Below are 27,641 nucleotides of genomic sequence, written 5' to 3' on the forward strand. Positions count from 1 at the left end.
CAACAATGCATCCTCTTCCACTCAAGCACGCGCTCATTATGCCTTAACAGGGTGAAAATTGCGGACGCCACAGATTCAACGAGCCACAGTGGATATGGGAACACTCAAATGCAGTTAGTTCGCAGAGAGATGTGATCGGTCCTCCCCCTCACCCTGACCTCGGTATGTTTTTGTCTATTCAGCTTCCTGGGAGAGTTCAAAATACTTGCATTCGGGATCCTTTTAAATGTCTTTACTTCTGCAAATTCATCAGATTACGAATGTTGAATATTTACTTCATTAATGAAAACTGGGAAGAAACGTGGCCTAGGCTGCTTGCAAAATACGAGCGGGGAAAGCGCCGAGTATTCGAGTCAATGAGCTAGCAAGGCTGTGAAGTTATCGGGTTATCGATATGACAATATTGTTCTGGTGCCTTCATTCCCACCCTCACTCTGTTCTGGCCCCTGCTCATTCCTTTCTCTTCTCGGCTCACTCCACCGATCAGCTTTCTTCTCTCCTCCTCATTCTCGCCCTGACTTTCACTCTCTCTTTTCCCTCCGTCCCTCGCACTCTTCCCCGGTTTCCTTTCTCTCTTTTACCTTCTCCCCTCCCTCTTTTTCCGCCCTCTCTGTCTCTTCCTTGTAAATAACAGATTCGGCTCTGTCCGTCTTCCCGCCCTCCCCTCGCGTACCTTTGAATCCCGGCTGCCTTTTTTTAACACCTCTTCTCCTCGTTTCTCACTCTGTATCCACCCCAACCCCACCCAGAACATGGACCATCAGAGATGAAAGTCTTTCTGGGCGTCTCTCGGCGGCCGAGCGCCTCGGCAGCTACTGTTCCGGGTCTTTGCGCTATATACGGGAGGGACAGATGGGCACAGACCCCCGGTGGGCAGCCATCCCAGGTGCGGCAAGGGCGGGCGTCAGCCTTCTGACATCGGCCTGCAAAACACCTATTGAGCTGAAACTACTGCCCTCCGAGGTCGTAGGGGCACCTCCGTTTCTCTCTGTGAACCCACAGCTCAAGTTTATATGAAACATGTATCCAGGGCTTTAAGTGGGATGAAAAAACTGGGGGGGAGGGAGGGTCTCTCAAAGGGGGATGTATGACATTACAATGCATGCTTTTATCACGCATGCCTTTACAACGCGGTTTTTACAACAAAAACCTTTACAACGCATAGGTGCTGGATAGTGAATAGTTCCATTCCAACTCCAGTCCCTGTGGACACTAGGAAAGGTGTTGGATAGTAAATTAAGCGTATTCCCTATCCTAGAGCGCCCCCCAGCGCAATGCGTTGTAATGGTTTGCGTTGTAAAAGTCGTGTCGTAAAGGCACTGCGTGGTAAAAGTTGCTTTGTAAAGGATGTTTACCCTCAATGGGGCGTGGCCAGTGTAATTAAGGGCGTGGTTTAAAAACATGTAAGCCAAAAATCTGTGATTAGCATAGAGTGCCACTTGACTGGTATTATGTTGTTTCTGTCATTGCATCCAGATATATTATACACCAAGTAACATCATACCTACAACAAGTCAGAACTATTGGCTTTGTCAATGGTTGTTAGTTGCATAAGAGAAATAAGCAGCTACTGGGGCTTGTATATAATATTGAAAAAGCTTCCACTTCAAGCCCTGCTGACACCACGACAATGTTGCTGCTCCTGAGTTTCAAACAGAGAAGGCAATCCAGAGAGAAAATGACTCTCTTTAAAGGATTTCCCTTCCCCTACAGCGCTCATCTGGCATGACGTCATGCCGTAACTTCTCCACTAGTGAGTAGTGAGCAGCGCACATCGATGTGCCTGCGGTCACTGCAGGACTGCCTGTGCCAGGGCAAAAAACAGAGCCTGATAGAGACCCGTTTCAAGGCCCCCTTTAAAAAACTGCCGGTGCTCAGACCCGGTGAGATCCGGCCCACTTAAAGCCCTGCATGTATCCTAAATCTCTATCTCCCCCGTAGGGCTGACCCCAAAAAGGTTGACTACGCAGAGCGGGAAAAAATCTGAGTCCGTAGGACAGAGCCCACAAAGAGCTGACTCCATGGGATCGCCCCACAAACGGCAGATTCTACAAAGCCTCGCCCCTTAGGGTTGACCCTACAAATGGCTGACCTTACAAACGCTCAAGGCATAGGGTTGACCCCAGAAAGGTCTGACCCTTCAGAGGCTCACCCCATAGCATTGACTCTACAAAGGCCTGATCCTAGAGAGGCTGAAGCCATAGGGATGACACCACAAAGACCCCTAGAAAGGGATATCCCCACAAAGAGTAACTTCATAGGATTGACCCTACAAAGATCTGACCCCATCTGAATGCTACAACAAAGGATGAGAAAGGGCTGACCCTGGGGGCTGATCCCATACATGTCCCGCTGCCGATGCACTGGTTGGAAATATTCAGATACACGGCTTGAGACAAAGTTGGGCAGTGGTCACAATTCTGCACTCTGTGAGAAAAGGAGTTCATGGCAACCACTCTCCCCCCCCCCCCCCCCCACCCCCGCCCTAGGGCATGTCAGGGCACAGTGTGGTGTAGGAAATGCCACCAGTGGATTGTCAATTGAAAGGACAAGGGGGACCCAGCGGGTAGCTATGGACCATGGGTATCAGTTAAGTTTAGGGAGACAAAGGTCCTAAGCGAATACAAGATAATAGACAAATGTTATATAGACCACAATAGGCTGCTATATATTTATATCCCTTGCCCAGCCGGGCAGGGAATTTATTGCTCAAATAAATAGATTCTTATTCTTAATACATTTATACAACAACAATTCATTGCAGTAAAGCACACTCCTGTGCCGTACCGGACTCCTTTGAGTGGACATGCATTGAATCAATGTATATCTATATCTGTATATACTACTCCAGGAGATACTGTTAACTTTTGACTCAACAGTAGCCTGTCTGCTCTTTTCCTTTGCCTGAAACACCCCTTTCTCTCTCCTATCCTCTCCTTCATTTCTCCCGGTACGGCACAGGAGTGTGCTTTACTGCAAAAAATTGTTGTTGTATAAATGTATTAAGAATAAGAATCTATTTATTTGAGCAATAAATTCCCTGCCCGGCTGGGCAAGGGACATAAATATATAGCAGCCTATTGTGGTCTATATAACATTTGTCTATTATCTTGTATACGCTTAGGACCAGTGGATTGTCTGCAGCATTTATCACCCCCCCCACACACACACACAATTAAAAAGATTCTCCCTTCCCATTCAGGGTGACGTCAGACACTTTTGTTCCGCTGTTGCGTCACTTTCTGTGACGCAGCGGCGGCATAAGCAAAGTGCCACATTGCGCCATATTTACCAAGTGACACATCTAGGAGGATGCGTCACTTTGTAATGCACTGCGCCACATAATACCTGCGCCAGGTATAATATTTTCAGGGTGAGCGTTCCCTCGCATCAAAGGCTCGTAGAAGCAGTGCAGCAAAATCTATAAGATTTCAGTGGGCCTCTGCCATTGCGTCATTGCATCAAAACCTTACGCCTGCGTCAAAACCTTACGCCTGCGGCTACACAGTGCATTAAAGATAGCACTCCCCCTGCATTGCTAGAGTTGTGTCATGCTTTAGACACAACTCCAGCAATGGATGACTTTTACGCCAACAGATACTGCGTGATTCCTGACGTATCTGTCTTTCCTCTCGACATTGAGCGCTATACAGTAAATACGGCACATCCATCATATTGCAAGGAGGGTGCAGTGAAAACGTAGCAACGCTGTTTTGTCGCAGCGATGCAACAGTTTTCATTAAAAAAAAACTTGAGTTTCTACCTGTCTTTTAGGGTCAGTACCTACATTTGTCCTACTAACTCGTCCCTAAAACCACCTGTGAGCCGAGGCTATTGTAGTCACACCCTCCTTTACGCTCTTCATCTCCTTTACTTTCTTTTTCCCTTTGTCTCTTTACCAACATCTCACCTCTTTCATTTCCTTTTATTTACCCCCCTCCAGAATCGATGCACCCACCCTGAGGACGTGAAGCTGTGCACCCTGCTGGTGAAGTCCAACAGAACCAACCACTCTTCGCGTAGGAAAGTGGTGAGTACTTGTAGCTTCTGTCACACGCATCTAGTGGTAAGTATTAATTGGGTATCTCATTGGTAGCTTGTGGGTGACTCGCTCTGCCACCACTGAAGGTTAGTGGTGAGTATGCCCTACACCTGCTCCCAAGTGGTGATTATGCACACTGTCTGGCCATCATTCAAGACATTTCAAATTATTTAGGCATAGACGTGTTAGGCACCCTGCTACCAATGGCAAGGGGTGAGTACTCACTACTCCTGCCAGTGGCAGCTTCTGATAAGGACCACTTTTTTGGCCACTGATGGTGGGTATTCACTGTGCATGTAACTGATGGCTCGAGGTGAGTACACACTACACCTGCCAATGATTACATGTGGTGAGTACTTATTGTGCCTGTCGCTGGTAGCTAATGTGAGTATGTGATACACCTGCGATAGGTGATGAAATCTACTCACTGTGCCTGCCAGGGGTGGCTCGTGGTGAGTATGCTCTACAACTGCTACTGTGGACAAGTTTTTATATGTTAGAAAATAATTCCTTATTTAAACGTGATTTCATGAGCATGACCAGGCCGCGGTCAGACGCATTGACAGGCATTCATATTTGCAGAATATTAGTGCACGTTTATTTTACATGAGTGAGCCTTTAGCTCTTTATTTTATGTGAGTGAGCCTTTCACTCTTTATTTTATATGAGTGAGCCTTTCACTCTTTATTTTATGAGTGAGCCTTTCACTCTTTATGTGAGTGAGCCTTTCTCTCTTTATTTTATGTGAGTGAGCCTTTCACTTTTTATTTTATGTGAGTGAGGCTTTCTCCCTTTTATATATGTGAGTGAGCCTTTCGCTCTTTATGTTATATGTGTGAGCCTTTCGCTCTTTATTTTATGTGAGTGACCCTTTCACTCTTTATTTCATATGAGTGAGCCTTTCACTCTTTATTTTATGAGTAAGCCTTTCACTCTTTATGTGAATGAGCCTTTCTTTCTTTATTTTATGTGAGTGAGCCTTTCGCTCTTTATTTTATGTGAGTGAGCCTTTCTCACTTTATTTTATGTGAGTGAGTCTTTCGCTCTTTATTTTAGGTGAGTGAGCCTTTCGCTCTTTATTTTAGGAGTGAGCATTTCACTCTTTATTTTATGTGAGAGCCTTTCACTTTTTATTTTATGTGAGAGAGCCATTCTCTCTTTAGTTTATGTGAGTGAGCCTTTCTCACTTTATTTTATGTGAGTGAGCCTTTCTCTCTTTATTTTATATGAGCGAGCCTTTCATTCTTTATTTTACGTGAGAGAGCCTTTCTCACTTTATTTTATGTGATATGTGAGAGAGCCTTTCTGTCTTTATTTTATGTGAGTGAGCCTTTCACTTTATTTTATGTGAGAGAGCCTTTCTCTCTTTATTTTATGTGAGAAGCCTTTCTCTCTTTATTTCATGTGAGTGAACCTTTCACTCTTTATTTTAATGTGAGTGAGGATTTCTCTCTTTATTTTATGGAAGTGAGCCTATCTCACTTTATTTTATGTGAGTGAGCCTTTCTCTTTATTTTATATGAGAGAGCCTTTCTCTCTTTATTTTATGTGAGTGAGCCTTTCTCTCTTTATTTTATGTGAGTGAGCCTTTCACTCTTTATTTTACGTGAGAGAGCCTTTCTCACTTTATTTTATGTGAGAGAGCCTTTCTCACTTCATTTTATGTGAGTGAGTCTTTCGCCTTATTTTATGTGAGTGAGCCTTTCTCTCTTTATTTTATGTGAGTGTGCCTTTCTCTCTTTGTTTTATGTGAGCGAGCCTTCCTCTCTTTATTTTATGTGAGCGAGCCTTCTTCTCTTTATTTTATGTGAGTGAGCCTTTCTCTCTCTCTGTATGCTTGTAGGTTTTTCCATTTGAAAATCATAGGAAAGGAAGCCTCATCTGTGGCCTGTCTAATGTAATATTTGAGTTCTCTCAGGAAAAGTTGTTTAGGATGTTTCTTTATTATGTAGCTTTCAAAGGTTTCCTGTTGTGCCATTCATTAGCTGAACAATCCATTGTATTGCTGTGTTACATATATTATCAATTTATTTCCTTAGTTAGTTATGCATAACCTATCTGTCAGAACTGGGATCTCTGGCTGGCCAAGGCTCCCGCCAAAGTCAGTCAGAGACCACCACTCTAAGTCAGGGCAAGGGAGTTACATGCCAAGATAACCACTGCTACCCCCTTGATAGCTTGGCACGAGCAGTCATGCTTATCTCGGAGGCAAGGTGTAAAGCGTTTGCGCGCGCTCCCAGCAACAACACCTGTTGGGGTGTTGGTTGTCTACGGCATGTCAGCTTGCAGGTGAAGCAGACCGATGGAAAGTGCCGGAGGGTCTTTAGAGTCATTGATGAGTGATTCCAACAATAGTGGGTCAGGTATCCTCTAGCCCAGCATGGTGGAGGAGGCTCAGTGTAGCCCAGCTAGGTCCCAGAGTAGCAAGAGGGGTGTAGAGGCTTACTACCTGCCTCAGCGGAGCAGGAGTCAGTGGGTGGCTGAGAGCCCCCAGATGCCCAAAGCTCTATCTCAGAACCTGGGTGGTTTCTTGAGGGAACACCAGGTTGGGGACCTAGGCTGTCCTGTTAGTACACTTGAGGAAGATCTCCTAGAACCTAGGGAACCTGGAGCATCTATAGCTAGAGCTCCAGGGGTTCCAGTATCCGGCAGTGTCACTCCAGTTGGGAGGGCGCAAAGTCCAAAGTGAGGAGTGATTGGGGGATGAGTTTCCCAATGGAAGAACCAGTAGGTCAGGGACTACCCAGTTGGGCTAATTTCCTGCGTAGTGACTAGGGTGACACCACTTCTTTTCTGGGAGATCTTCGCGCACTGTCAGGGGGACGGGAGATCTGCGCCAGACAGTCACACGACACATGAGTCATGTGTCAGCCTCAGGGGGATGGTGTGTGAGTCCCCAGAAGTCCTGGAGTGCCAGGCAATTATTCCACCAAAGGTTTTAGACCAGAGGTTGGGAGGCCAGGTTCAGGTTCAGCCTGACCTGAAGGGTGGGACGACTGTAATCAGTGTCCTGACCAGTTCTTCTTCTAGAGGTACCGCCCCGGTTGGGAGGGAGCAGGACTCTGGAAGGGGGTGCAGAGGGTGGGAGAGCCCACCTCTGACCCCGGTGCAACCTGAGGGGTTAAACCATAGGTTGGGAGAATGGCGTTCTGAGGGTATTCGCAGGAGGAGGAAGAACCCTAGAAGAAGAGGTAGAGGGAGGAGAGCCTTCCCTGAGACTCCTGGTCCACCTGAGGGTGTAAACCCTGGGCTGGAGAACCAGTGGCAGTCTAGCCCTGTCTTACAGACAGGAAGAGTGGAGAGTCGCTACTATGTGCCAGGGATTACTACCCCCCACTCTGGGACTAGGCAGGAACCAGTGGCACCTGGGTAGCCTAGGGCCTGTTCCTGGCAGAGGACAGCTGGGGAGTACCAGTGGGGTAGCCCAGTTAGTCCCTACAGTAGTTTTAGAAGGAACCCCAGGGGTTCACCGTGGCGTAGAACAGGAGGGTGTCCCTGCAGTTGCGGGCCCGCGTACTTGTTCTATCGTCCCAAGCAGGGAAGCCCATCACGGTGGTGATTGGTCTGCCCTGCGTTTTGGCTGGAAGGGGGTTGTGTTGGACTTGGCCCTTCTGGCACGTTCACCCCTAAACTTTTTGCTTTTAGTATGTGATTTAGTGATAGTGATTTTTAGTCCCTACGCACTTTTTCCCTGTGTCCCAGGGTAAAGTGCGTGCATGTAGTGAGGCTGGCCTGCCCTCCCATAGAAATGCATGGGGAATGTCTGTGTCCCTGGTAGTTCCTGATGCGTGAGGAGTGCAGGCTCGAGTTTGGTATGTGCGGACTCGTGAGATTGAATGCTGCGCAAGGATGTGTGCGGCATGATTGTGTCTAGTGTGGAAGTGCCACTTCTAGACATTGGTGTGCGTGTGCAGTGAGTGTGCTGGCACGTGATTGGCTGGAGCTGGATGGTGAGCCTGGCTCCAGGAGTCTGGATGGGTCTGCTCCGGTGGTGAGTGTTGAGATTAGCATGAGTGATGTGAGGGAGGGGTGCACCTGGGTCCTGAATAGGGCTGGGCTTTCCCCACACAATGCTGGCTCCGCCCCATGTGGTGCGTCTGATGACCCTAGCCTCCCTAGTGAATAGAAAGGGTGGTTGAGCACATCAAGGGTGCTCCAAAACCAGCTGCGACTGGTTTCTCCCCGACCCTGCACCTCAGACAAAGGGTTTAACTGTATATAAAGGGGCTGTGTCCCCATGAAATGTGGTTCTCTTCCAGGATCCTTTTGCTGAGGGGGGCTGCTGCTGCTGGGCACCAGGAGGACCACTACTGGGGATTGCCTTCCTGCCTGGAGGGCCCAGTGAGCTGGATCTGGGCCCAGCCTTGCCCCCCTGCCTGCCTCAAGAGCTTTTCTGGAGCTCTACCTTGCTTATAGCACCTGGGAGCGCTGTATTTTACTTATAGCGCCTGGGAGCGCTTTATTTTGTCCCTAGCGCTTGAGAACGCTTCACTTGTTCTCAGCCGGTGCCCACCCGGCATTTGACCCGTTTTAATTGTCGATTTCCATTAATATCGAGTGCCCATCTCGATTCATTATTTATTTAAAAGGAGCCGGTGCCCACCCAGCATTTGCCCCGGATTGTGTCACCAGCTGCTGTGTCCTCCCCGCGGGGATGCCGCGCTGCCTGCGACGACCCGGAAGCCGAAGTTGCGACCCGGAAGTCCCGCCCCCGCAGCACGAGAAGAGGAGCAGGGCGGCTGAAAGCGCAGGCGGGACTCCGTGTTGCAGGAGAGCCCCGTGCCACCACAAGGAAGAAGCTGGTGTTTCTCCCCCCAACGGGGCTTCCGTGAAAGGAGGGAGAGCCCCACAGCCCAGGAGCCGTGAGGAGACACCGCCGAGGGGAGACGCCACCTACTACCGGTGAGTGTGGGCGTCCCCGCGGGTCCCTCCTCAGCCCCGTGAGAGGCTCTTGGGCATTTTTGAATCCAGAGTCCCCTGAGCGGGACTCCAACGTTCTGGGCATTCCGTGGGTGAAAAGCCCACGAGCGGCTCAGCGGCATATTTGTTTGAGAGGCTCCAAGGGGGCCTCTCGTTTCTTTAGAGCCTGAGAGGCTCAAGGCGCCACAGTTGTTTTGAGAGCACACGAGGCTCGTGTGGGCATATTTGTTTTAGAGCATGAGGCTCCCCATCGCCCCAGTTGTTCTAGAGTCCCCCGAGAGGGACTTCAACGTAATCGGGGGCATTGTGCATTGTTCCTTGTGTGGTAGAGTGGCCCCAGAAGTCAGCGGGCCGCTCCCACTCGCCCCCCCCCACGAGTTGTTCTAGAGCCACGAGGCTCACAAGTGCTTTGGTGGCCAGAGCCTGCGAGGCTCCACCGTGTTGGCCACATCTTGTCTACTACAGCTGCCCAACACTTAGTGGGCAGCTGCCACGTTTAGGCTTGTTCCTTGGCTGTTTGCGCAGCCTGCCCTGACTTTTGGACTGAGGGCATTTTAGCCCCTGAAAGGCCAGTTGGCCTGAGGGACAGTTTTCGTGCTGTGCCTACGTGCACCTTGCGCAACTTGTGATTTACTTGCCAATGTGATTTCTGCGCAATTGTTCTTCCTGCACCTCTGAAGGTGTTTCTATGCATCATGTGGTTGGCTTCTTTCTTTTTGCTATGTGTTTTATGCTTAGGTGGTTGTTTCTCCTTCCATAGGTCCTGCTAGTGAGGTCCTGGTTCCCTGCGTGATTCTCCTAAGGTGGTTAGGGTTGCATAGGTGGTACTTACCTTTACCAGTAATTACTGATTGTGTGCTACATGTACTATTTTGGTGCTACAGTCATTATATGTTCTATGTGCTAAGTATTATTATTCCTACAAAGTGCTAATTCCAACAAGTATTCAAATGCATATCCCTGACAGTGGTCCATGTGGCCCTGTCCTGTAAATAATCTCCTGTAAATTCTGCCCGTGCCTGTTGGCACATTGTAAAGTGTGTGTTTTTATCTAATGTGTTTTTCTATAATACAAAGGCTATTTTTTATAACCTTGTGTGGAGTTTCCTTTGTGGTGGGCCTTGGATGTTGTTGCTAAGTGCACGCGCAAACGCTTTACACATCGCCTCCGAGATTAGCCTTGCTGCTCGCGTCACGTTACCTAGAGGGTGAGCAGGGGTTATCTTGGTGTGTAACTCCCTTGCCCTGACTTAGAGTGGTGGTCTCTGACTGATTTTGGAGCGAGCCTTGGCCAGCCAGAGATCCCAGTTCTAACACTAACCAATAGAATGCATTAGGATGTAGGACAATTGATTGGCTTATGTTTGCAACATTCCTAGCTCATCCCAGGTATGCCATATCATATCATGAAAGAGGTATGGCATCTGTATCCTGAAACATTATAAAAGCTGTCTTATTTTGGAATAAACCCAGATATTCTTTAGCTTTCCAACTGAGCAGACTCTATGTCAGTCTGACTATTTGAATTATACTTAGGGGCTTATTTATAAGCCCCTGTGTCACTTTTTGTGACGTACCAGTGGCGTAAAAAATGCACCATGCTGCGCCTTATTTATGAAGTGACGCATCTAGGTGGATGCGTCACTTCATAAACCCCTGCGCTAAATTATACCTGCACCAGGTATAATGTATGCAGTGTGGGCGTTACCACACAAGAAAGAGTCATAGGAGTGGTGCAGCGAACTCTATGAGATTTCGCTGCACCACTTCTAGGGCGCCAATGAGTCAAAACCTTGCGCTTGCCTCATGGAAGGCGTAAGGGTGACGCAGGCCCTTTCACTTGGGGCTTGTCCAATGTAAAAGGAACATTGCTGGAGTTGCGTCACACTTCCGACACAACTCCAGCAATGCGCCACTTTTTGTGCTCACAGATACAGTTATACTGCCGTATCTGTCCTTCCTTGCGACATGATGCGTCATATTATAAATATGACGCATCATTGGTGTCGCAAGGAGGGCACACTGAGAAGTGGCGCATGGCTGATTTGACGCAGCGATGCGCCACTTCTCGTAAATGAGGTCCTTAGTCTTTTGGCTTATTTCTTTGGAGGCAGACTCTATGCCAGACTGTTGACTGATTTGTATTCACCTTTTCCTGGGTCTCCTTCACAGGCAGACATTATGTTAGTCCTCTTGCAAAATTATACTTTGAATATTTTGTTGATGCTAGGTTCTAATTGCCGAACAAATTACTTTTTCCTTCAAGTAAGGATCATATTTTCAATAAAATCATGAGGTTCGTGCAGATTTGTTTATTAGCTTTAGACTATGTCTTACGAAGACTCAGACCATCCTGATCTTGCACAGCCACCCTCATAATTATTTATTTAATTAGAGCTTCAACTCACCGATGACTAGTGGTGAGTACTCACTCAGCCTGCCATTAAGAGGTATGGGTGCTGATTCACTATTCTTGTCACTTGGAGGCAGTGGTGATACGGATTGCTGTGCATGCGACTGGGGGCTAGCATTGAGTAGGCGCTGTGCCTCCCATTAGGAGGCAGTAATAAAGAGGTGTGCCACCGACAAAGGTGGGTATGTACTACACTTGCTACTAATGTCTAGAGGTGAGTGCTCTCTATGCCTACCACTCACAGGTGGTGGTGACAATTCACCAATCCTGCCACTGATGCTTGACAGTGGATACTCACTGTCCCTACCACTGATGGGCAGTGATTATGCCCTGCACTTGATACCAAAGGCTAATGGTGAGTAGTCACTGTATCTATCTCTGGCTGGTAGTGGTAAGTATACACTACACCTGCTATCGATGGATAGAAGTGACTACTCACTGTGGCAGCAGCTGGTAGCTAGTTGTGAGTATGTACTACACATGCTACCAGTGGTTTGGAGGGAGTACTCAGTGTGCCTGCCACTAACACTAGTGGTGAGTATGCACTACACTGGCTGCCAGTGGGTAGTGGTGTGTACTCAGTCTGCTCGTCACTGACATCTAGTGGTGAGTATGCACTACACCGGCTGCCTGTGGGTAGTTGTGTGTACTCAGTTTGCTCGTCACTGACATCTAGTGGTGAGAATGCACTACACCGGCTGCCAGTGGGTAGTCATGAGTAGTCCCTGCGCCTGCCACCGGCCGCTTGTGGTAGGTATGCACTATACCTCCTGCTGGTAGGTAGGAAGGTAGGATCCGCCCCCTCCACCCCCAGTCTTTTATCAACATTGAGAATTTCTGTAGCAGTCTAAGGCCCTCATTTATGAAAAGTGACGCATCGCTGCGTGAAAACAGCGATGCGTCACTTTTCACTGTGCTCTCCCTTCGACACTAACGATGCATCATATTTACAGTATGCGGCATCATGTCGCAAGGAGTTACAGATACGTCAGTATTTCTGACGTATCTGTAGGCACAAAAGTGACGCATTGCTGGAATGTGTCACAAAAGTGATGCAACTCCAGCAATGTGTCCTTTCACATGGGCGAGACCCATGTTGTTAGTGCCTGCGTCAGTCTTACGCCTGCTGTGAGACAGGAGTAAGATTTTGACGCATTAGCGCCCAAGAAATTGCGCAGTGAAATCTTATAGATTTCACTGCATCACTTCTATGACTCGTTCTTGCGTCAAAACGCCCCCCCTTGCATACATTATACCTAGGGCAGGTATAATGTGGCGCAGGGGTTTACAAAGTGACGCATCTACCTAGATGCGTCACTTTGTAAATATGGTGCAACAAGGCACATTTTATACTCCGCTTGTGCATCACAAAAAGTGACGCACCGGCGGCGTAAAAGTGACGCAAGTGCTCATAAATGAGCCCCTAAGACTTTAACACTATAGCTACCGTGATGTGTCTGGCACGCAACCCCTCCAAGTTGTATTAGTTGCACTATTCCCAGACCTGCCCACCATTGCACTGCTGGGTCTAGATACCCCGAAAGCACTAAGCCGGTTGTCACCTCAATCTTCTTTCACTCGAATAGAGGAGATGCCAACCTTGCTCGGGCTTTGGAACCTTGCGAGCTGTCGGTCATCGCCGACCCCTCCTATCTCATCCTGGGAATATAATAGGCAGCACTGGACCAGGTGGGTGAAGGTCTCCATGCTAAGCAGGGACTGTGAATTGTCATGACTCCTTCGGTGCCCCCATTAGCCTGGTGGTGTCATCTGTTTCTTTCAACTCCTACATGTTATCCTTAAGGCATCACATTGTTGTCACTTTACAAACTTTCTAAGCGTTGCAGATAATCCCAGCCTAATGTTCAAACAAAATTCTTCCTCAAAAAATGTCAGACACTCTAAGTGTATCTTGGTCTTTGGAAATTGGAAGCCTCTCAATGTTTTTTGCTCACTGCCATCCGAACAGGTACTCTGGATAAATAACCCTTTTCAAGCTCTAGGGTAAATTATCTCATGAAATCTTACCCGCTGAGTTCTCAAATAATGACGCAACGTAGAAAGGATGCTATCACTTAACACCTTTGGAGACATGGTTCTTGGTCCTGTGCTCTCAGGAGAGGGGCCAGCAGACGCCACCACTTTTTCTAGGCACAAATAACAAATGTTCTAGCTGTAGCCTTGATCATTTTTAATTCCATTAAGGACATGGAGGTGAGAATTATGCATCTCTTTCTCACTGAAAAAAGACAGCAGCAGGCAATCAAAACATTCATGACACTCGTATGAACATCAGGAAAAACATCCTAATCCAGTTCACCAATCACCAGGATTACCAGTGACCAAGTAGGACATTCGTCCTTTCCTGTTTCTCTGGGAAACCTTCAGCTTCTCATGCCAACTTGACCTATTGATCATTATATACCCTGGTGGGAACATCTTTAATTCTATATCATATAATGCTTGTTCAAAGCTTTCCCACAACAACAGAGACAAAATGAAGAAATAGGTTTGAATAAAATGTCTTGAAAGCTGGATCTGGAGACCAATCGGCAGCCTCCATAATATCTTCGAATCTAGAGCCTAACATATATGCCTTACACCTAAATCGGACACAAGTCATTTTACCCACCTGGAAAGTATAGCTGACACTACAGGTCTGTATGTTTTCTGAAGAGCAATAAGGAATTAACCTTTATTATCAGATATAAACTCTCTGGAATAATGTCTGTCACTCAATCAGGATTTATAAAGCACAGCAAATCACCCAGAGGATCTTAAGGCACTGGAGTTGCTAGCTGCTTTGCAGAGAAAGCAGTGAAAAATAAGGTAAAAGCAGGAAACAGCACTCAGAAAAGCAGGGGAGGGAAGGAGAATGCAGTAAAAATAGCACGATAAAGAAGAGCAATGCAATGTTAAGCAAATGGTGAGCAGCAGGACATATGAGACGCCAATAGGTGAAGTTTCACTCAACAATATGGATTGCTTTAAGTCTCGGAGAGACAGCACATGCATGTGCTGCCTAGCCGAGACCTAAAAACTAGGCAAAAGCAGGAGAAAGCACTCAGACAAACGGGGGAAAGGAAGAAGAAAACTGTGAAAAACGAGGCAAAAGCATGAGAAAGCACTCAGAAAAATGGGGGAGAGTAAAGGAAAAAGCAGTAAAAAATGAGGAAAAAGCAGGAAAAACTGGGGGCGGGAGCAGAGTGTTGCAGCAGTAAAGGAGAGCTGGGCCTGGGGCCTGCTCAAACGGTCGCACTGTGGCCTCCATTAAGTAGGTCGTGGGAGAAGAGAGGGCAGCTAGGAGGCACTGGGCGGGGTGAGGTGGAAGGTGGAAAAACAGGGGGCAGACGGAGCAGCAAATGAGTAAAAAACAAGGAGAAGCAGTGAAAAATGAGGGAAAAGAAGGAGAAACCACTCTGAAAAACAGGAGGACGGCTTGACGAAAGCAGTAAAAAATGAGAGAAAAGCAGGAGAAAGCACTCAGAAGAAAGGAGGTGGGGAAGCAGAGTGGTGCATCAGTATGGGAGAGCTGGGCCAGGGGTCTGCTCAAACGGTCACGCTGCAGCTTCAATTAAATAGGTCCTGGGAGAAAAGAGGGGCGCTGGGAGGCACTGGCGGGGCTACACGGAGGTTGGGCAGGTAGCAGGCATGAGTGGCAAATGAGGAAAAAACAAGGAGAACAAAGAAAAAAGAGGGAAAAGCAGAAGAAAGCACTCAAAAGAACAGGGGGAAGGGTATGAGAAAACAGTAAAAAAAAATAGGGAGAAGTAGAAGAAGGAACACAGAAAAACAGGGAGAGGAAGAAGAAAGCCATAAAGACTAGGCAAAAAGCACTCAGAAAAATGGTGAGAAAGGGAGGACAAAACGGTAAAAAAAATTAGGGAAAAGCAGAAGGCACTCAGAAAAACTGGAGATGGGGGTTGGAAGCAGAGTGGTGCAGCAGTATGGGAGATCTGTCCCTGGGGCCTGCTCAATGGGGTCGCACTGCGGCCTCCATTAGGTAGGTCCTGGGAGAAGAAAAGGGCGTTGGGGGGCACTGGGCAGGGCTAGGCAGGAGGTGGGATAACCGTTGCCAGGTGGGAGCAGCAAATGAGGAAACAACAAGGAGGAGCATTGAAAAACAAGGGAAAATCAAGAGAAAGCACCCAGAAAACGAGGGAGAAGGTAGGAGAAAGCAGTAACAAATGAGGGAAAAGCAGAAGAAGGAACATAGAAAAAAGGGAGAAGAAGAAGAAAGCAGTAAAAAACTAGGCACAAGTGCAAAAAGTATTGAGAAAAATGTGGGAGAGGAAGGAGAAAGCAGTAGCAAATGAGGCAAAGGCAGGAAAAGAACCCAGAAAAACAGGAGAAAGGAAGGAGAAAGCAATAAAAAAATGAGGCCTAAGCAGGATGGAGCACTCAGAAAAATGAGAGGAACGGAAGGAAAGGAAGGAAAAAGCAGTACAAATCAAGGGCAAAAGAAGAAGAAAGCACTTAGGAAATACTGGTGGAGAAAGCAGTAAAAAAAGGAGGCAAAAAAAAGCAAAAGTGGTGAAGACGCTGGAGCCAAGGTAAGTTCAGTACCTTTATTGTAGTGGCTACCCGGATGACATGTCCATCCAGTACACTGCCCATCAGTAACTGACCTAGTCTACAGTCGCCACTTGAACCATAACTTGACATCTTGAATAGCAACATCAGAATTATTGGTAGAGAATGCTAAGATTGTTGAGACCAAACAATTCTCTGCCAGTACTACACATCTTCCCTTCTCCCCCCCCAAAAAGGGCTCATTACATCAATCCCTAACGTGGTCCATAGCCCAGAGGGACACTCAATAGGTAATAGGGGAGGTGCCACCTTGAGGCTTTTATCCACAGCTCCACACACACTACAATTCTCTACCATTTCATTAATCTCTGCATCCATGCTAGGCCACCAAAAGGTTTCTCGAATGCAACGTTCAGTGAGAGTCACTCCCGAATGACCATCATAGGCCTTCCTGATAATGATCTGTTTGACAGAATAGGGAGGAATGTGCTTATCAGAACATAATAACAAACAATCTTCCACGTGAACCTCTCTCTCAACCATACAGTAAGGTTCTAAAAGAGAAGACAACACCTTCTTCCTGGGCCAGCCCCCTCTAACCACCTAACACACACGCTGCAGTAACGTGTCATCCTTCAAAGCACTCATCCAGTCTTCCTCAGAACCTATGTTAAGTTCAGGTATATCCAAGGCAGCTACAAAACAATCCTCAGAATACTCATTGCAGAGCTGATTGAAATCTAACTCCTCACTTTCATCTTTAACCTGTGGGAAGCGGGAAAGAAAACCAGCCCTCCTATTCTTTCCACCACAAATGTGGAACACATGGAACTGATACTGCAGCAATCTGGCAACCATCCTCGTAATCCTAAGAGTACAACACTTGCTGGCACCAGTACCAAGAATGGTAACCAAAGGCTTGTGATCAGTTAGAAGTTTGAATCGCCTTCCCCATGCATATGGGCAAAACTTTTCTACAGCCCACAAACAAGCTAGTAATTCCTTCTCTAGAACCGAGTACTGGAGGTTGGCATTGCTAAGCACTCCTGATGCAAATGCCACATTGTTTTCCTTATCACCAAGACCTTGCATCAGGATGGCACCTAACCCCACCTGGCTAGCATCAACGGTAATACAGCAGGGCAAATAAGGATCAACGGGTTTAAGAGCCTTGCTATTACTTAAGCTGGATTTGACCTGATTGAGGGTAGCAAAGCATTCCTCAGACCACTCACACTTGACACCCTTCTTGAGCAAGTGGATGATGGGCTCACCTTGGTAGCAAAATCAGGGATGAACCTTGAGTAATACTCACATAGACCAAGCAAAACTGTCAATCAATCAGGAGTTTGTTAAAGCACGACTACTCACCCGTAAGGGTCTCAAGGCGCTAGGGGTGGGGGAAGGGTGGGGGGGTGCAGGTTCCATTCCATCAAGGAGGGGGTCTGTCGAAGAGCCAGGTTTCGAGGTTTCTTGTGAAGATGGGGAGCGATGTTGTCTGTCTGAGGTGGAGCGGAAGGGCGTTCCATGCTTTGGCCGCGAGGAAGGAGAAGGAGCGGCCTCCCGATCTGGTCTTCCTGGTGCGGGGGACCACGGCGTAGGAAAGCTGGGCTGATCGTAGGGTCCTTTGGGGTGCGTGGAATTTGAGTTGGCTGTTCAGGTATGCTGGTCCGGTGCCGTGGAGGGCCTTGTGTGCGTGGGTGAGCATCTTAAAGGTGATTCTCGCCTCGACGGGGAGCCAGTGGAGTGTGCGCAGGTGCTGGGAGACGTGGCAGTGTTTTGGCAGGTTGAGGACCAGTCTTGCGGCGGCGTTCTGGATGTTCTGTAGCTTGCGGATGAGGTTTTTGTTTATTCCGGCGTAGAGTGCGTTGCCGTAGTCGTGTCTGCTGGTGACCAAGGCGTGAGTGACTGTCTTTCGGTGTTCGAGGGGGATCCATTTGAAGGTCTTACGAAGGAGGCAGAGGGTGTGGAAGCAGGAAGATGAGACAGAGTTGATCTGGCGGTCCATTTTGAGCTCGGAGTCCAGGATGATTCCCAGGTTGCGTGCGTGGTCTGTGGGGGTTGGCGGGTTTCCGAGGGCAGTGGGCCACCAGGTGTCGCTCCAGGCATCAGGGTTTGGGCCCATGATGAGTACTTCTGTTTTGTTGGTGTTTAGTTGTAGGCAGCTGTTTTTCATCCATTTGGCAACGGCTTCCATGCCTTCTCGAAAGTTGCATCTGGCGGTGTTGGGCTCGTTGGATAGGGAGAGGAGGAGCTGGGTGTCGTCTGCATATGACACGATGTTGAGTCCGTAGGTACTGACGATGGGGGCAAGTGGAGCCATGTAGACGTTGAAGAGCGTCGGGCTGAGGGAGGAGCCCTGGGGGACTCCGCAGGTGATAGGTGTGGGGTCCGAGAGGAAAGGGGGGAGTCTGACCCGCTGCGTCCTGCCGGAGAGGAAGGAGCAGATCCAGTCGAGGGCCTTGTCCTGGATTCCTGCATCGTAGAGTCTGCGTATTAGGGTGCGGTGGGAGACTGTGTCGAACGCCGCTGATAGGTCGAGGAGGATGAGGGCTACTGTTTCTCCTTTGTCCAGTAAGGTGCGGATGTCGTCTGTTGCGGCGAGGAGGGCGGTTTCCGTACTGTGGTTTTTTCTGAAGCCGGATTGGGAGGAGTCGAGGATGTTGTGTTCTTCAATGAATGTGGCGAGTTGGCTGTTGATGGCTTTCTCGATGACTTTCGCTGGGAACGGGAGCAGGGAGATGGGTCTGTAGTTTTTGAGGTCGGTGCGGTCCGCTGAGGGTTTCTTTAGGAGGGGGTTGACTTCGGCGTGTTTCCAGTCATCGGGGAACGAGGCGGTCGCCCGGACAAAACTGTAACTCCAGTTTTGTCATTTGGGTTAGTAGCATTTACAATAGCCTTAATAAGACCCTGTCTAGGTCTAAATCCTTCTTAACATAACATAACATCTGTATTTGTAAAGCGCACGTTGACCACTAGGGGTATCTTGGTGCTGAATAACAGATGTTTGTTGTTACCCAACTCAATGGTACTCATTTTATCGACCTCAGATGGATGAACGGCTGAGTGGACCCACCTGGATTTGAACCTGTGACCATGAGGTCGAACACAGGCCCCTGCCGTAGAGGCATTAGTCCACTGAGCAACCAGACCCGGCTTGAGATATTAAGTGACCAAGATATTCTACATCTCTACACAAAAAGTTGCATTTCTCGGTCTTGAGAACCACCCCATGTGTCTCAAAAATCTTGAGCACAATACGTAAAATAGCACTGTGAGATTGAGAATCTTTAGCATAAATCAAGACATCACCTTGGAACACCAATACACCTTCAACCTCACTCAAAAGGATTTTCAATAGTCTCTGAAAAACATAGGCAGCAGATGCCCTAAACGGCATGCAACCGTCTTGGAACGTCCTGAGGGGAGAAATGAAAGCAGTCAAAGGGAGTGAGTCTGGGTCTAATTCTATCTGGTGGTTAGCACTAGCTGGGAGAAAAAGTTAGCTCCTTTGACAAGCAAAAAAGTAATTGATTTTGGGCAATGGGTGTGAGTCCACCCAAGTGTCCTTATTAAGTGACCTCAAATCCCCACACACATGCAGTTGTCTACACGTCTTATGAGCGACAACTAAAGGGGTTAACCACAAAGAAGACTCAGTGGGCTCTATAATACCTTTGTAGCACAAACTCTTAAGTTCCTTGTTAAGATCCTCCCCCACACTGAAGGGAACTCCTCTACGTCTGGGTTTAACAGATACTGCACCTTCCTTCACAATAATGTTGTGTCTGAAAGCTTGCTTCTTTTAAAGACTATTACCAAAGACAAAAGGGAAACTTTCCTTCCGCTTCAGTCCCTCCTCCCCACAGGCAACTACCAAAACATACTCCCTGGCACCCAGGCATAGTATCATGCCATAAAAAACTTTGGTGAAACCATCCAAGGATGTTAAGACCCTTGACTGCAACATAAATCCTACCCTTGATCTTTCTCCCTTTGAACACTAGTATGTCCCTGACAAAACCAAGATGTTCTATCGTGCATCCTTCATAAGAGACAGGAGAATGGTCAGGAGGCATCAATTCTCTGTCCCACTACATCTCTTCAAACTTTTTCTGAGTGATCATAGAGATCTAGGGCCAGAATCAATGAAAGGTCTGAGTACATTGACACATGGGAAGCACGTATTGCTATTCTTGGGACTCTTAGTGTCTGCCTTTGTCTTGATACTTGTGAAACCGCTGTTGAGAACACATGTTTGCTTGGACTTACTTGCCCCTTCACATTGACACTCTAAGAGGGCTTATCATCTTATTCTTTCAAAGAAACTTGAGAAATCTCAATACTCTTGCCTGCTATGATGCTCTCATCTAAAGTTGCATTTCCAATAGCAAGAAGTTTCTGCCTTATCTGCTTATCTTTGCCCTGAAATACAAAGTGGGCTCTAATAACCTGATCGTTAAATCTTTCAAATTGACAAACAGACACTAACCTCCATAAAACTAATATATACATGTCAGTGGGCCCGATTCACAGAACTAACTTAAGACAAAATCCTAAACTTACTACCATTTTTGCATTCACAGAAGGCACTTACTCATTTTGGTATTCACAGAAGGCACTTACTCATTTCGGTATTCACAGAAGTTAGGAGTCCTAACTTTAGGACTCCTAAATGCCTTCTGTGAATACCGAAAGTCTTAAAGTTAGGATTTTCTCAGTTTAGGAGTAGTAAAGTTAGGACTCCTAATTTTAGGACTCTTAAACTAAGAAAAATCCTAACTTTAAGACTTTCGGTATTCACAGAAGGCATTTAGGAGTCCTAAAGTTAGGACTCCTAACTTCTGTGAATACCGAAATGAGTAAGTGCCTTCTGTGAATACCAAAATGGTAGTAAGTTTAGGATTTTGTCTTAAGTTAGTTCTGTGAATTGGGCCCTACGTCTTCTCCATCAATCTGTTTCCTTCTGAAAAATGTGTGTCCCTTAAGACTGGGTTGTTTGTCACACCAGGTAAAAAGTTTATATAAAGTTTCTTGATACTCATCAATATTCTTAGCATTGTCATGTGAAATGTCAGGTACATTTTTGAAAATAGATCTTTCTTCAAAACCTAGAGAATGAACAGTGGTTCTTCCTTTCAGCACCAAATCCTAAAGCACCAATTGCCTAAAGGCAGGTTTCAAATGCGTCCAACCACACCTCCCACCTTACAGGTGTTTCACCAGAATTGTCCAGTAAAGATGGAGGATGTGTGACAGCTTGCATAATACACATTATAAAAATAGTAAGGAAAAGAAGACAACAGTTCTTCTGTAATATAAAAGCGAAACAAAAACACTGATTACCTATCCACCAACTGTGTGATACTAGAAACTAAACAGAATGCCCTGAACATTCTATAAAGCAAGCTATATGCTGATGTACCAAGCAAATGTGACGAAAGTCAAGTATCAGTGCACCACATAAGCTAGTGTTTTAACGACATGACATCCAGAAACACAACACACAAAAAGAAATGTGGAGCAATAACGTGGAGTGGCGTCACTAGGGTTGGTGTCAACCAGTGCGGGTAACTCACGGTGTCACCCCCTCACGACTGTACCTATGAAAGGTAAGTTCTTTTCTTAGGCATTGGCTCCCCTTTCCTATTGATACAGTGGTGAACCAGAGCACAAGCAGCTGTTGTTCATAGCAATTGTGTTTTTTCAGCAAATGTTTGATGCAAATGTGTCTTTGCATCTAAAATATACGTGATGGTACATTTTGCACAAAAAAATTTAATATGCATAATTACGTCGAATTTTCTAAGATTTTGCAGAATTTTGCACACCCCTAGTAAATAGTTTAGTGTCCCCAGGGGTCCGTCATCCGGGCCCTTCTCTCTTCAAAAGACCGGAGTGCCCCCTGTCTTTGCACACGGGCTACATGTCCCAGCAGCCCCTCCCTCTGCCTTGGACTTGCAGGGGGCGAATCCCCTCTGCTCAGCACCATCAGCTCGAATGACCCCTCTGCACGGGCCAGTCTTAGCTCGCAGATGCACATCTCTATGCTCTGGACCTGCAGAGGTAAACGGTTTCCAGCTTCTGAGCCCTGGGTGGTCCGGGCCAACGGACCACAGAGGTCTAGTTCCAGACCCCCGCTAAGGGCCCGACAGCCACGAACGAGCCCTCCTTCCATCCAGTGTCTCTCACAGGCTTTATTTTCAGGGTAGCACAAAGTATGCAAATATAATTGTATAGCACGGGGTACATAATCAGTAAAAGGGTGCCTCAAATAAATTGCGATTCAATTACAGGTGGCTACAGCAATGACAGCACAGAATAGCCAGCATGGTCCACTAAACGAGAGAAATAACCAACAACAAATTGACTAAAAATACATTAAACAGCGCATGTGTATGTCCCAGCCACTAATCATACATAAAAGACAGCCCTTGAACTCACTCACACAACAAGATGAAGAGTCTATAAGCCCAACCAAAACACTCACAAGTACTTGAAGACACCAACAGCCAAAATTATGAAACGCACCATAAACAAGATGAATAGTGTGACATTTGCTGGTAAGAGAGATGCACTGGAAATGTGCTTTCTCGTACCACAGACACGACCGGCAAGAAGGAGGGATCCCTGAGACCCTGCAAACCACCCACACTGGAAGAGCATTCAGGCTAGAAACCCTACACATGTGCCAAGAAACCCACGAGGGAACAACGTCCAAGGTAAAGGATCGGACTTTGTTCCCAACTGCCGAATCCAAAAATGCAACCACACAGCTGGAATTAAAACGAGTCAAACTACAGGTCAGAACAGTTCTGAAGCTCCGAATCTCAACCACCAGACAATGCAGACATGGAACTGGGCAGAGCATGAAATCCAGAACAACGCATGGTGCAGCTCTCCCCGACAACAGCAAGCAGCCCCCAAACGAACATAACAGTGATCAGCATCCACTCGGCTCAAAGACAGACTTTCATTCAGGAAAAATCAGGACTGGATTGGATCCAGAAGCAGGCCCGGGCACATGGCAAAATAAGTGGGCCAAATGCAGGGATCAAGAGCATTTGAGACTCACAACCTCATATAATGCACTACTTGTTAGTATCAGGAGTCTACTTGGGAAGTTGAACAAACAAAAAATGGTTTATGCACCAAGAAACAACGTATTGGAAGATCCTGCAATAAATGTACAGCTTAGAAGCAAAGGCCCGACCTCCTGCTTTTAGTTAACTGAAGAAAATGTGCTCAAAAAGAGGCCATGTGAAGACCACAATTAGAAGGCCTTCATAAGAGGCCGGCGTCACTAATTCAAGATTTCCAGCTGCATCAAATGACCTCGGGTAGGGTCAGAAACATGTTTACATATACAGGAAACAGGCATGTGCACTTGGCTGTGATAAGGAGCAACTATACATCCACACCGCTGTTTACTTGAGGAATATGCATCATGCATTTGGGATACGCCACGTATCCCAAATGACATGCTTGCTTGGGCCGAATGGTGCCACCAATCCCTTTGTCCTATTGGAAGAAGCCATCCTACAGAAGAGGGAGCAAGTCAAGCCACCTTTTACATTTCACATGGCTGGCTGCTCTTCTGCTACTTATAATACAGCTACAGAGGAGTCGCGCTCCGCCCTACCCCCACCCCACCCGCGGCGCTTCCTGGACCTTACCTGGTGATGATCATGGATGAAGAAACAGCAGTGGCAGTGATTACATTTTAAACATGCCGTGTAGTGGTGGCCGTGGGCAGTGATGAGAATGGCGGGTCTGGGAGCCACGTCACGGGAGTGACGTTTTGAACGTCGTCGACATCCAGACGCCGACGTCGTTGTAGCCTAATTAGACAATAATCTTGGCCGGCGGCCGGGTAAGGTTCGACAGACAGTATTGCATTCTGGTGTCACGGTGCCACCCCATGTGATGGTGTCACCGGTGCGGTCCGCACCCCCCCGCATTCCCCTAGTGACGCCACTGATAACGTGTATGAGAATAAAACAAGGATGTGCGAATCACTGAAGTCTGCGTTGATAAAGTAACATTTTATTTTTACTTTAAAGTGTGTGAATCACTGTGATCCACAAAATGAACACTGCTCTCTGTAGTTCATCTAAATAAAAGTTCCTAGTATAACTACATAAGATATTTTATAAATAACAAAGGATGTGTGAATAACTGTGATCCGCTACACTCATGGGTTTCCAGCTGTTCTTTGAAAGCAGAGTACATCAAAATGCGGCCCTGTTCAGTAGCATGTACCAGGAGAAGTGGTGGTGACTTGGCAGTACTCGTTGTTTGAAGTGGCAGAGGTTGCCAAACCGCCATCGATCCCAGAACTGAACAGCGCGGCACAACACTGCTGATTGCTGGGCGTGGCAGGCAGGCGCGCAACACCCTTTGGCCTCAAAGGGCTTCAGCCCCCCCCCCGTCGTGTGTGTCAGCCCGGGATGAGACACTTCCCGGTCCCGCTCACAGCCGCACCCGAGCACTTCACAGGTCTTTAAAAGACCTTGTGCATGTTAATGGGGCTTTGTTGTTGTTTCACCCCTTCTAAGAGCCCCTGCAGCCCGACTCTTCTGATTGCCTAAAGATTCAGCCCTCCGACATTTTTTCTTAGCCCCCCTCGAAATTTGACTCTAGTTGCGCCTCTGCTGGCAGGGGTTGCCAAGCCACCGTCAATCCAATAACTGTCATTGCCAAATGTGACGTAAGACGTAATCCCACTGTCACTCCAGGAAGGAAAGTGCAGTTGTCATCGGAGTGACATGTACATTGCGTGTGCATGTACCAGTGTGCATGGGACTCCAGCGTGAAACCAGCACAATTCACAGGATGTTATTGGGATGGACCCTATGAAATATATAAAATAAAGTACAGTTCGAGCAGATACATCAAGGCGATGTCACAAGAGCTGGTGCAGGCAGGTGTAGCTCGAGGCAGGACCATTCCAAAGCGGCACACACAAAATCAGTAAAAAGAGTTCAGTAGTTTCATTGTAGTGGCTACATGGTTGATATGTCCATCCAGTACATAGCTCATCAGTAACCGACCCAGTCAACAGTTCCCACTTGAACCATACCATTCTCATTTCTTCACATCTTGAATAGCAACATTAGGTCTATTGGCCGAGAATGCTAAGGTTGTTGAGAACAAAACATTCTCTGCCAGTACTACACCACTCAGAAAGACGGGAGAGAAGGAAAGAGAAAGCAGTGAAAAAAACAAGGCAATAGCCGGAAAAGCACTCAGAAAAACAAGGGAAAAAGGAACGAGAAAGCAGTAGAAAATGAGACAAAAGCAGGAGAAAGCACTCAGAAAAATGGGGGAACGAAGTCAAGCAGTAAAAAACATGGCAAAAGCACTCGGGAAAAACAGGGGATAAGAAGGGGAAAGTAGTAAAAAATTAGGGAAAAGCAGTGGAAGGCAAACAGGGAGGAAGCAGAGCGGTGCAGCAGCACAGGAGCACTGGGCCTGCTCAATGGGATCTCCTGGAGGAGAGAGGGGTGCTGGGAGATGGTGGGCGGGGCTAGGCAGGAAAACCGGCGCAGGCAGGAGCATCAAATGAGGAAAAAAAAGGGAAAAGCAGTGAAAAATGAGGGTAAAGCAGGAGAAACCACTCAGAAAAATAGGGGAACGAAATCAAGCAGTAAAAAACATGGCAAAAACAGGAGAAAGCACTCAGGAAAAACGGGATAGGAAGGGGAAAGTAGTAAAAAATTAGGGAAAAGCAGTGGAAGGCAAACAGGGAGGAAGCAGAGCGGTGCAGCAGCACAGGAGCACTGGGCCTGCTCAATGGGATCTCCTGGAGGAGAGAGGGGGGTGCTGGGAGGTGGTGGGCGGGGCTAGGCAGGAGGCAGGAAAACCGGCGGCAGGCAGGAGCATCAAATGAGGAAAAAACAGGGAAAAGCAGAGAGGAACAAGGGAAAAGCAGGTGAAAACACTCAGAAAAACAAGGGGGGGGGAGAAAGCAGTAAAAACAAGGGAAATGCAAGAGAAAGCACTTAGAAAAACGAGTGGATGGAAGGAGGACATTAAAAACTAGGAAAAAGCAGGTAAAAGCTCTCAGAAAAAATGGGGCAAAGGAAGGTGAAAGCAGGCGTGGGCATTCAGAAAAATGGGGAGGAAGCAAAGCTGTGCAGCAGCACGGGAGAGTTGGGCTTGTACGCCTTCTGGCATTGAACCATAAAAAATGTAGGAATGTCTGGAAACACAGGATAAGATACATTTAGAATATGTTTGAGTACATCCGTAAATGTGAAAGGAAACTCCTGCTGGATAGAATACTTTAGCTGTTAAATCCAAGATGCTTTACATCAGACTTGTGTCTGTTATATGCATGATATTAAATACAAAGTGTGGATAATTTTGCTGAAAGTTGTTTCCCAGACAAACTAAAATTGTCTTACCATCATTTGATAAATTTCAAACCCACATTTTAGAGAACCTAATCCTCTCATCAATTTACATACCAACGGACGCACTCCAACAGGTTTTCTCTCATCTAGCTATGTCTTACAGATATGTCCGGCTAGTCCTGTAGGAACCCATCTGTTGTCTTTACCACCGGGTATGGTCTCCAACTAAAGAAATCAATCCACTATCTGTTGTGGCAGGAACCAAAGAGGTCAATTCCACATGGACCCGAATTGTTCTGAAAAAGTTGAAACATTTATATATGGAATCTCCAATCAAAAGTTATCTTCAAATAACTAAAAGTCCACTCTGCTATTACATTTTTATTTACTGGAATATATTGTCCAATCACTGATATCTAATGCTGGAGGCAGAAGTCTTTAGCTATCTTTGCTAACACCTTCAACTAAGTTTCTTCAAACTTGTTGATATAACAAACCACAGAAAAGGTGCCCATCCGAAGCAGGATGCCGCAATTCGTCTCCTGAGGATACAAAGTTCAGATGACGAAGGAGACTGCTGGAACCTCCAGATAATTGAAATGAAGAGACAGTTCCACTCCTTCCACACCTGAGCCACATCTGGCTCCCCAGCCTCTTCTGCTGAAGTCTGACTCGATGGCAACCCCTGGCTGAGATTTGAAAATGGCTTTGCTATTCCACACAACCTAAGTTCTAGCCTCTTTGCGAGCCCCTCTCCTGCCTCCACCGAATGACTGATCTAATCTGCGTAAGACAGGCCTTTACAAAGATGCTGGTTCTACAGTCTTTGCAGTGCTCTGTAGTGTAAAGGGTGTTTAAAGATCACCTGATTCAAAGGAGAGAAGCTAGCAGGCCCATCATTGAGCCACTACTCTCAATAACAAGACATTGTTGCACAAATCTGATCTCAGTTCTTTTTTCAGATCTTTTATCTTCTTCATCAGTTATGGCACTTCTATTTTCACTGAGCCCACTTGAAACTCCAGAAAATCTATATATTGGGTTAGGGTCACCTCTGATTTCTTCTTGTTGATGACAAATCCAACTTCTGTGTTATGATGATCAAATCATCCAGGTAGACAATCAATCAAACTCCTTTGGTCTTCAGTGAGTCTACAACTGGTTTAATTAGATTGGCAAAGCACGAAGGAGCTGATCAAAGACCGAGGGGGAGGACAGGGAATTTGTACCACTGGTTCTTCCATTGAAACAGCAGAAATATCCTGTGAGGTGTAAAGAATACGATTGTTAAGTAAGCATGTTTGAGGTCTACTCAGACCCTCTTTGAGGAGCACCCTCAAAAGATGAATACCATAAACCTTGAAATGCATGTAAA

The 27,641-nt window shown here is 46.9% G+C and overlaps 1 protein-coding gene across 1 annotated transcript in view; it reads left to right on the plus strand.

Annotated features, from left to right (window-relative positions):
* The window catches only part of LOC147700967 (D(2)-like dopamine receptor), a 233,068-nt gene that overhangs the window by 198,748 nt on the left and 6,679 nt on the right, over nucleotides 1-27,641 (plus strand). Inside the window, exon 7 of the mRNA XM_086928555.1 lies at nucleotides 3,944-4,030. Coding sequence (XP_086784681.1) covers nucleotides 3,944-4,030 — 87 coding nt within the window. The remainder of the gene's footprint in view (nucleotides 1-3,943; nucleotides 4,031-27,641) is intronic.

Source organism: Lissotriton vulgaris, chromosome 7 (assembly GCF_964263255.1).
Source record: "Lissotriton vulgaris chromosome 7, aLisVul1.2, whole genome shotgun sequence".
Classification (NCBI taxonomy): domain Eukaryota; kingdom Metazoa; phylum Chordata; class Amphibia; order Caudata; family Salamandridae; genus Lissotriton; species Lissotriton vulgaris.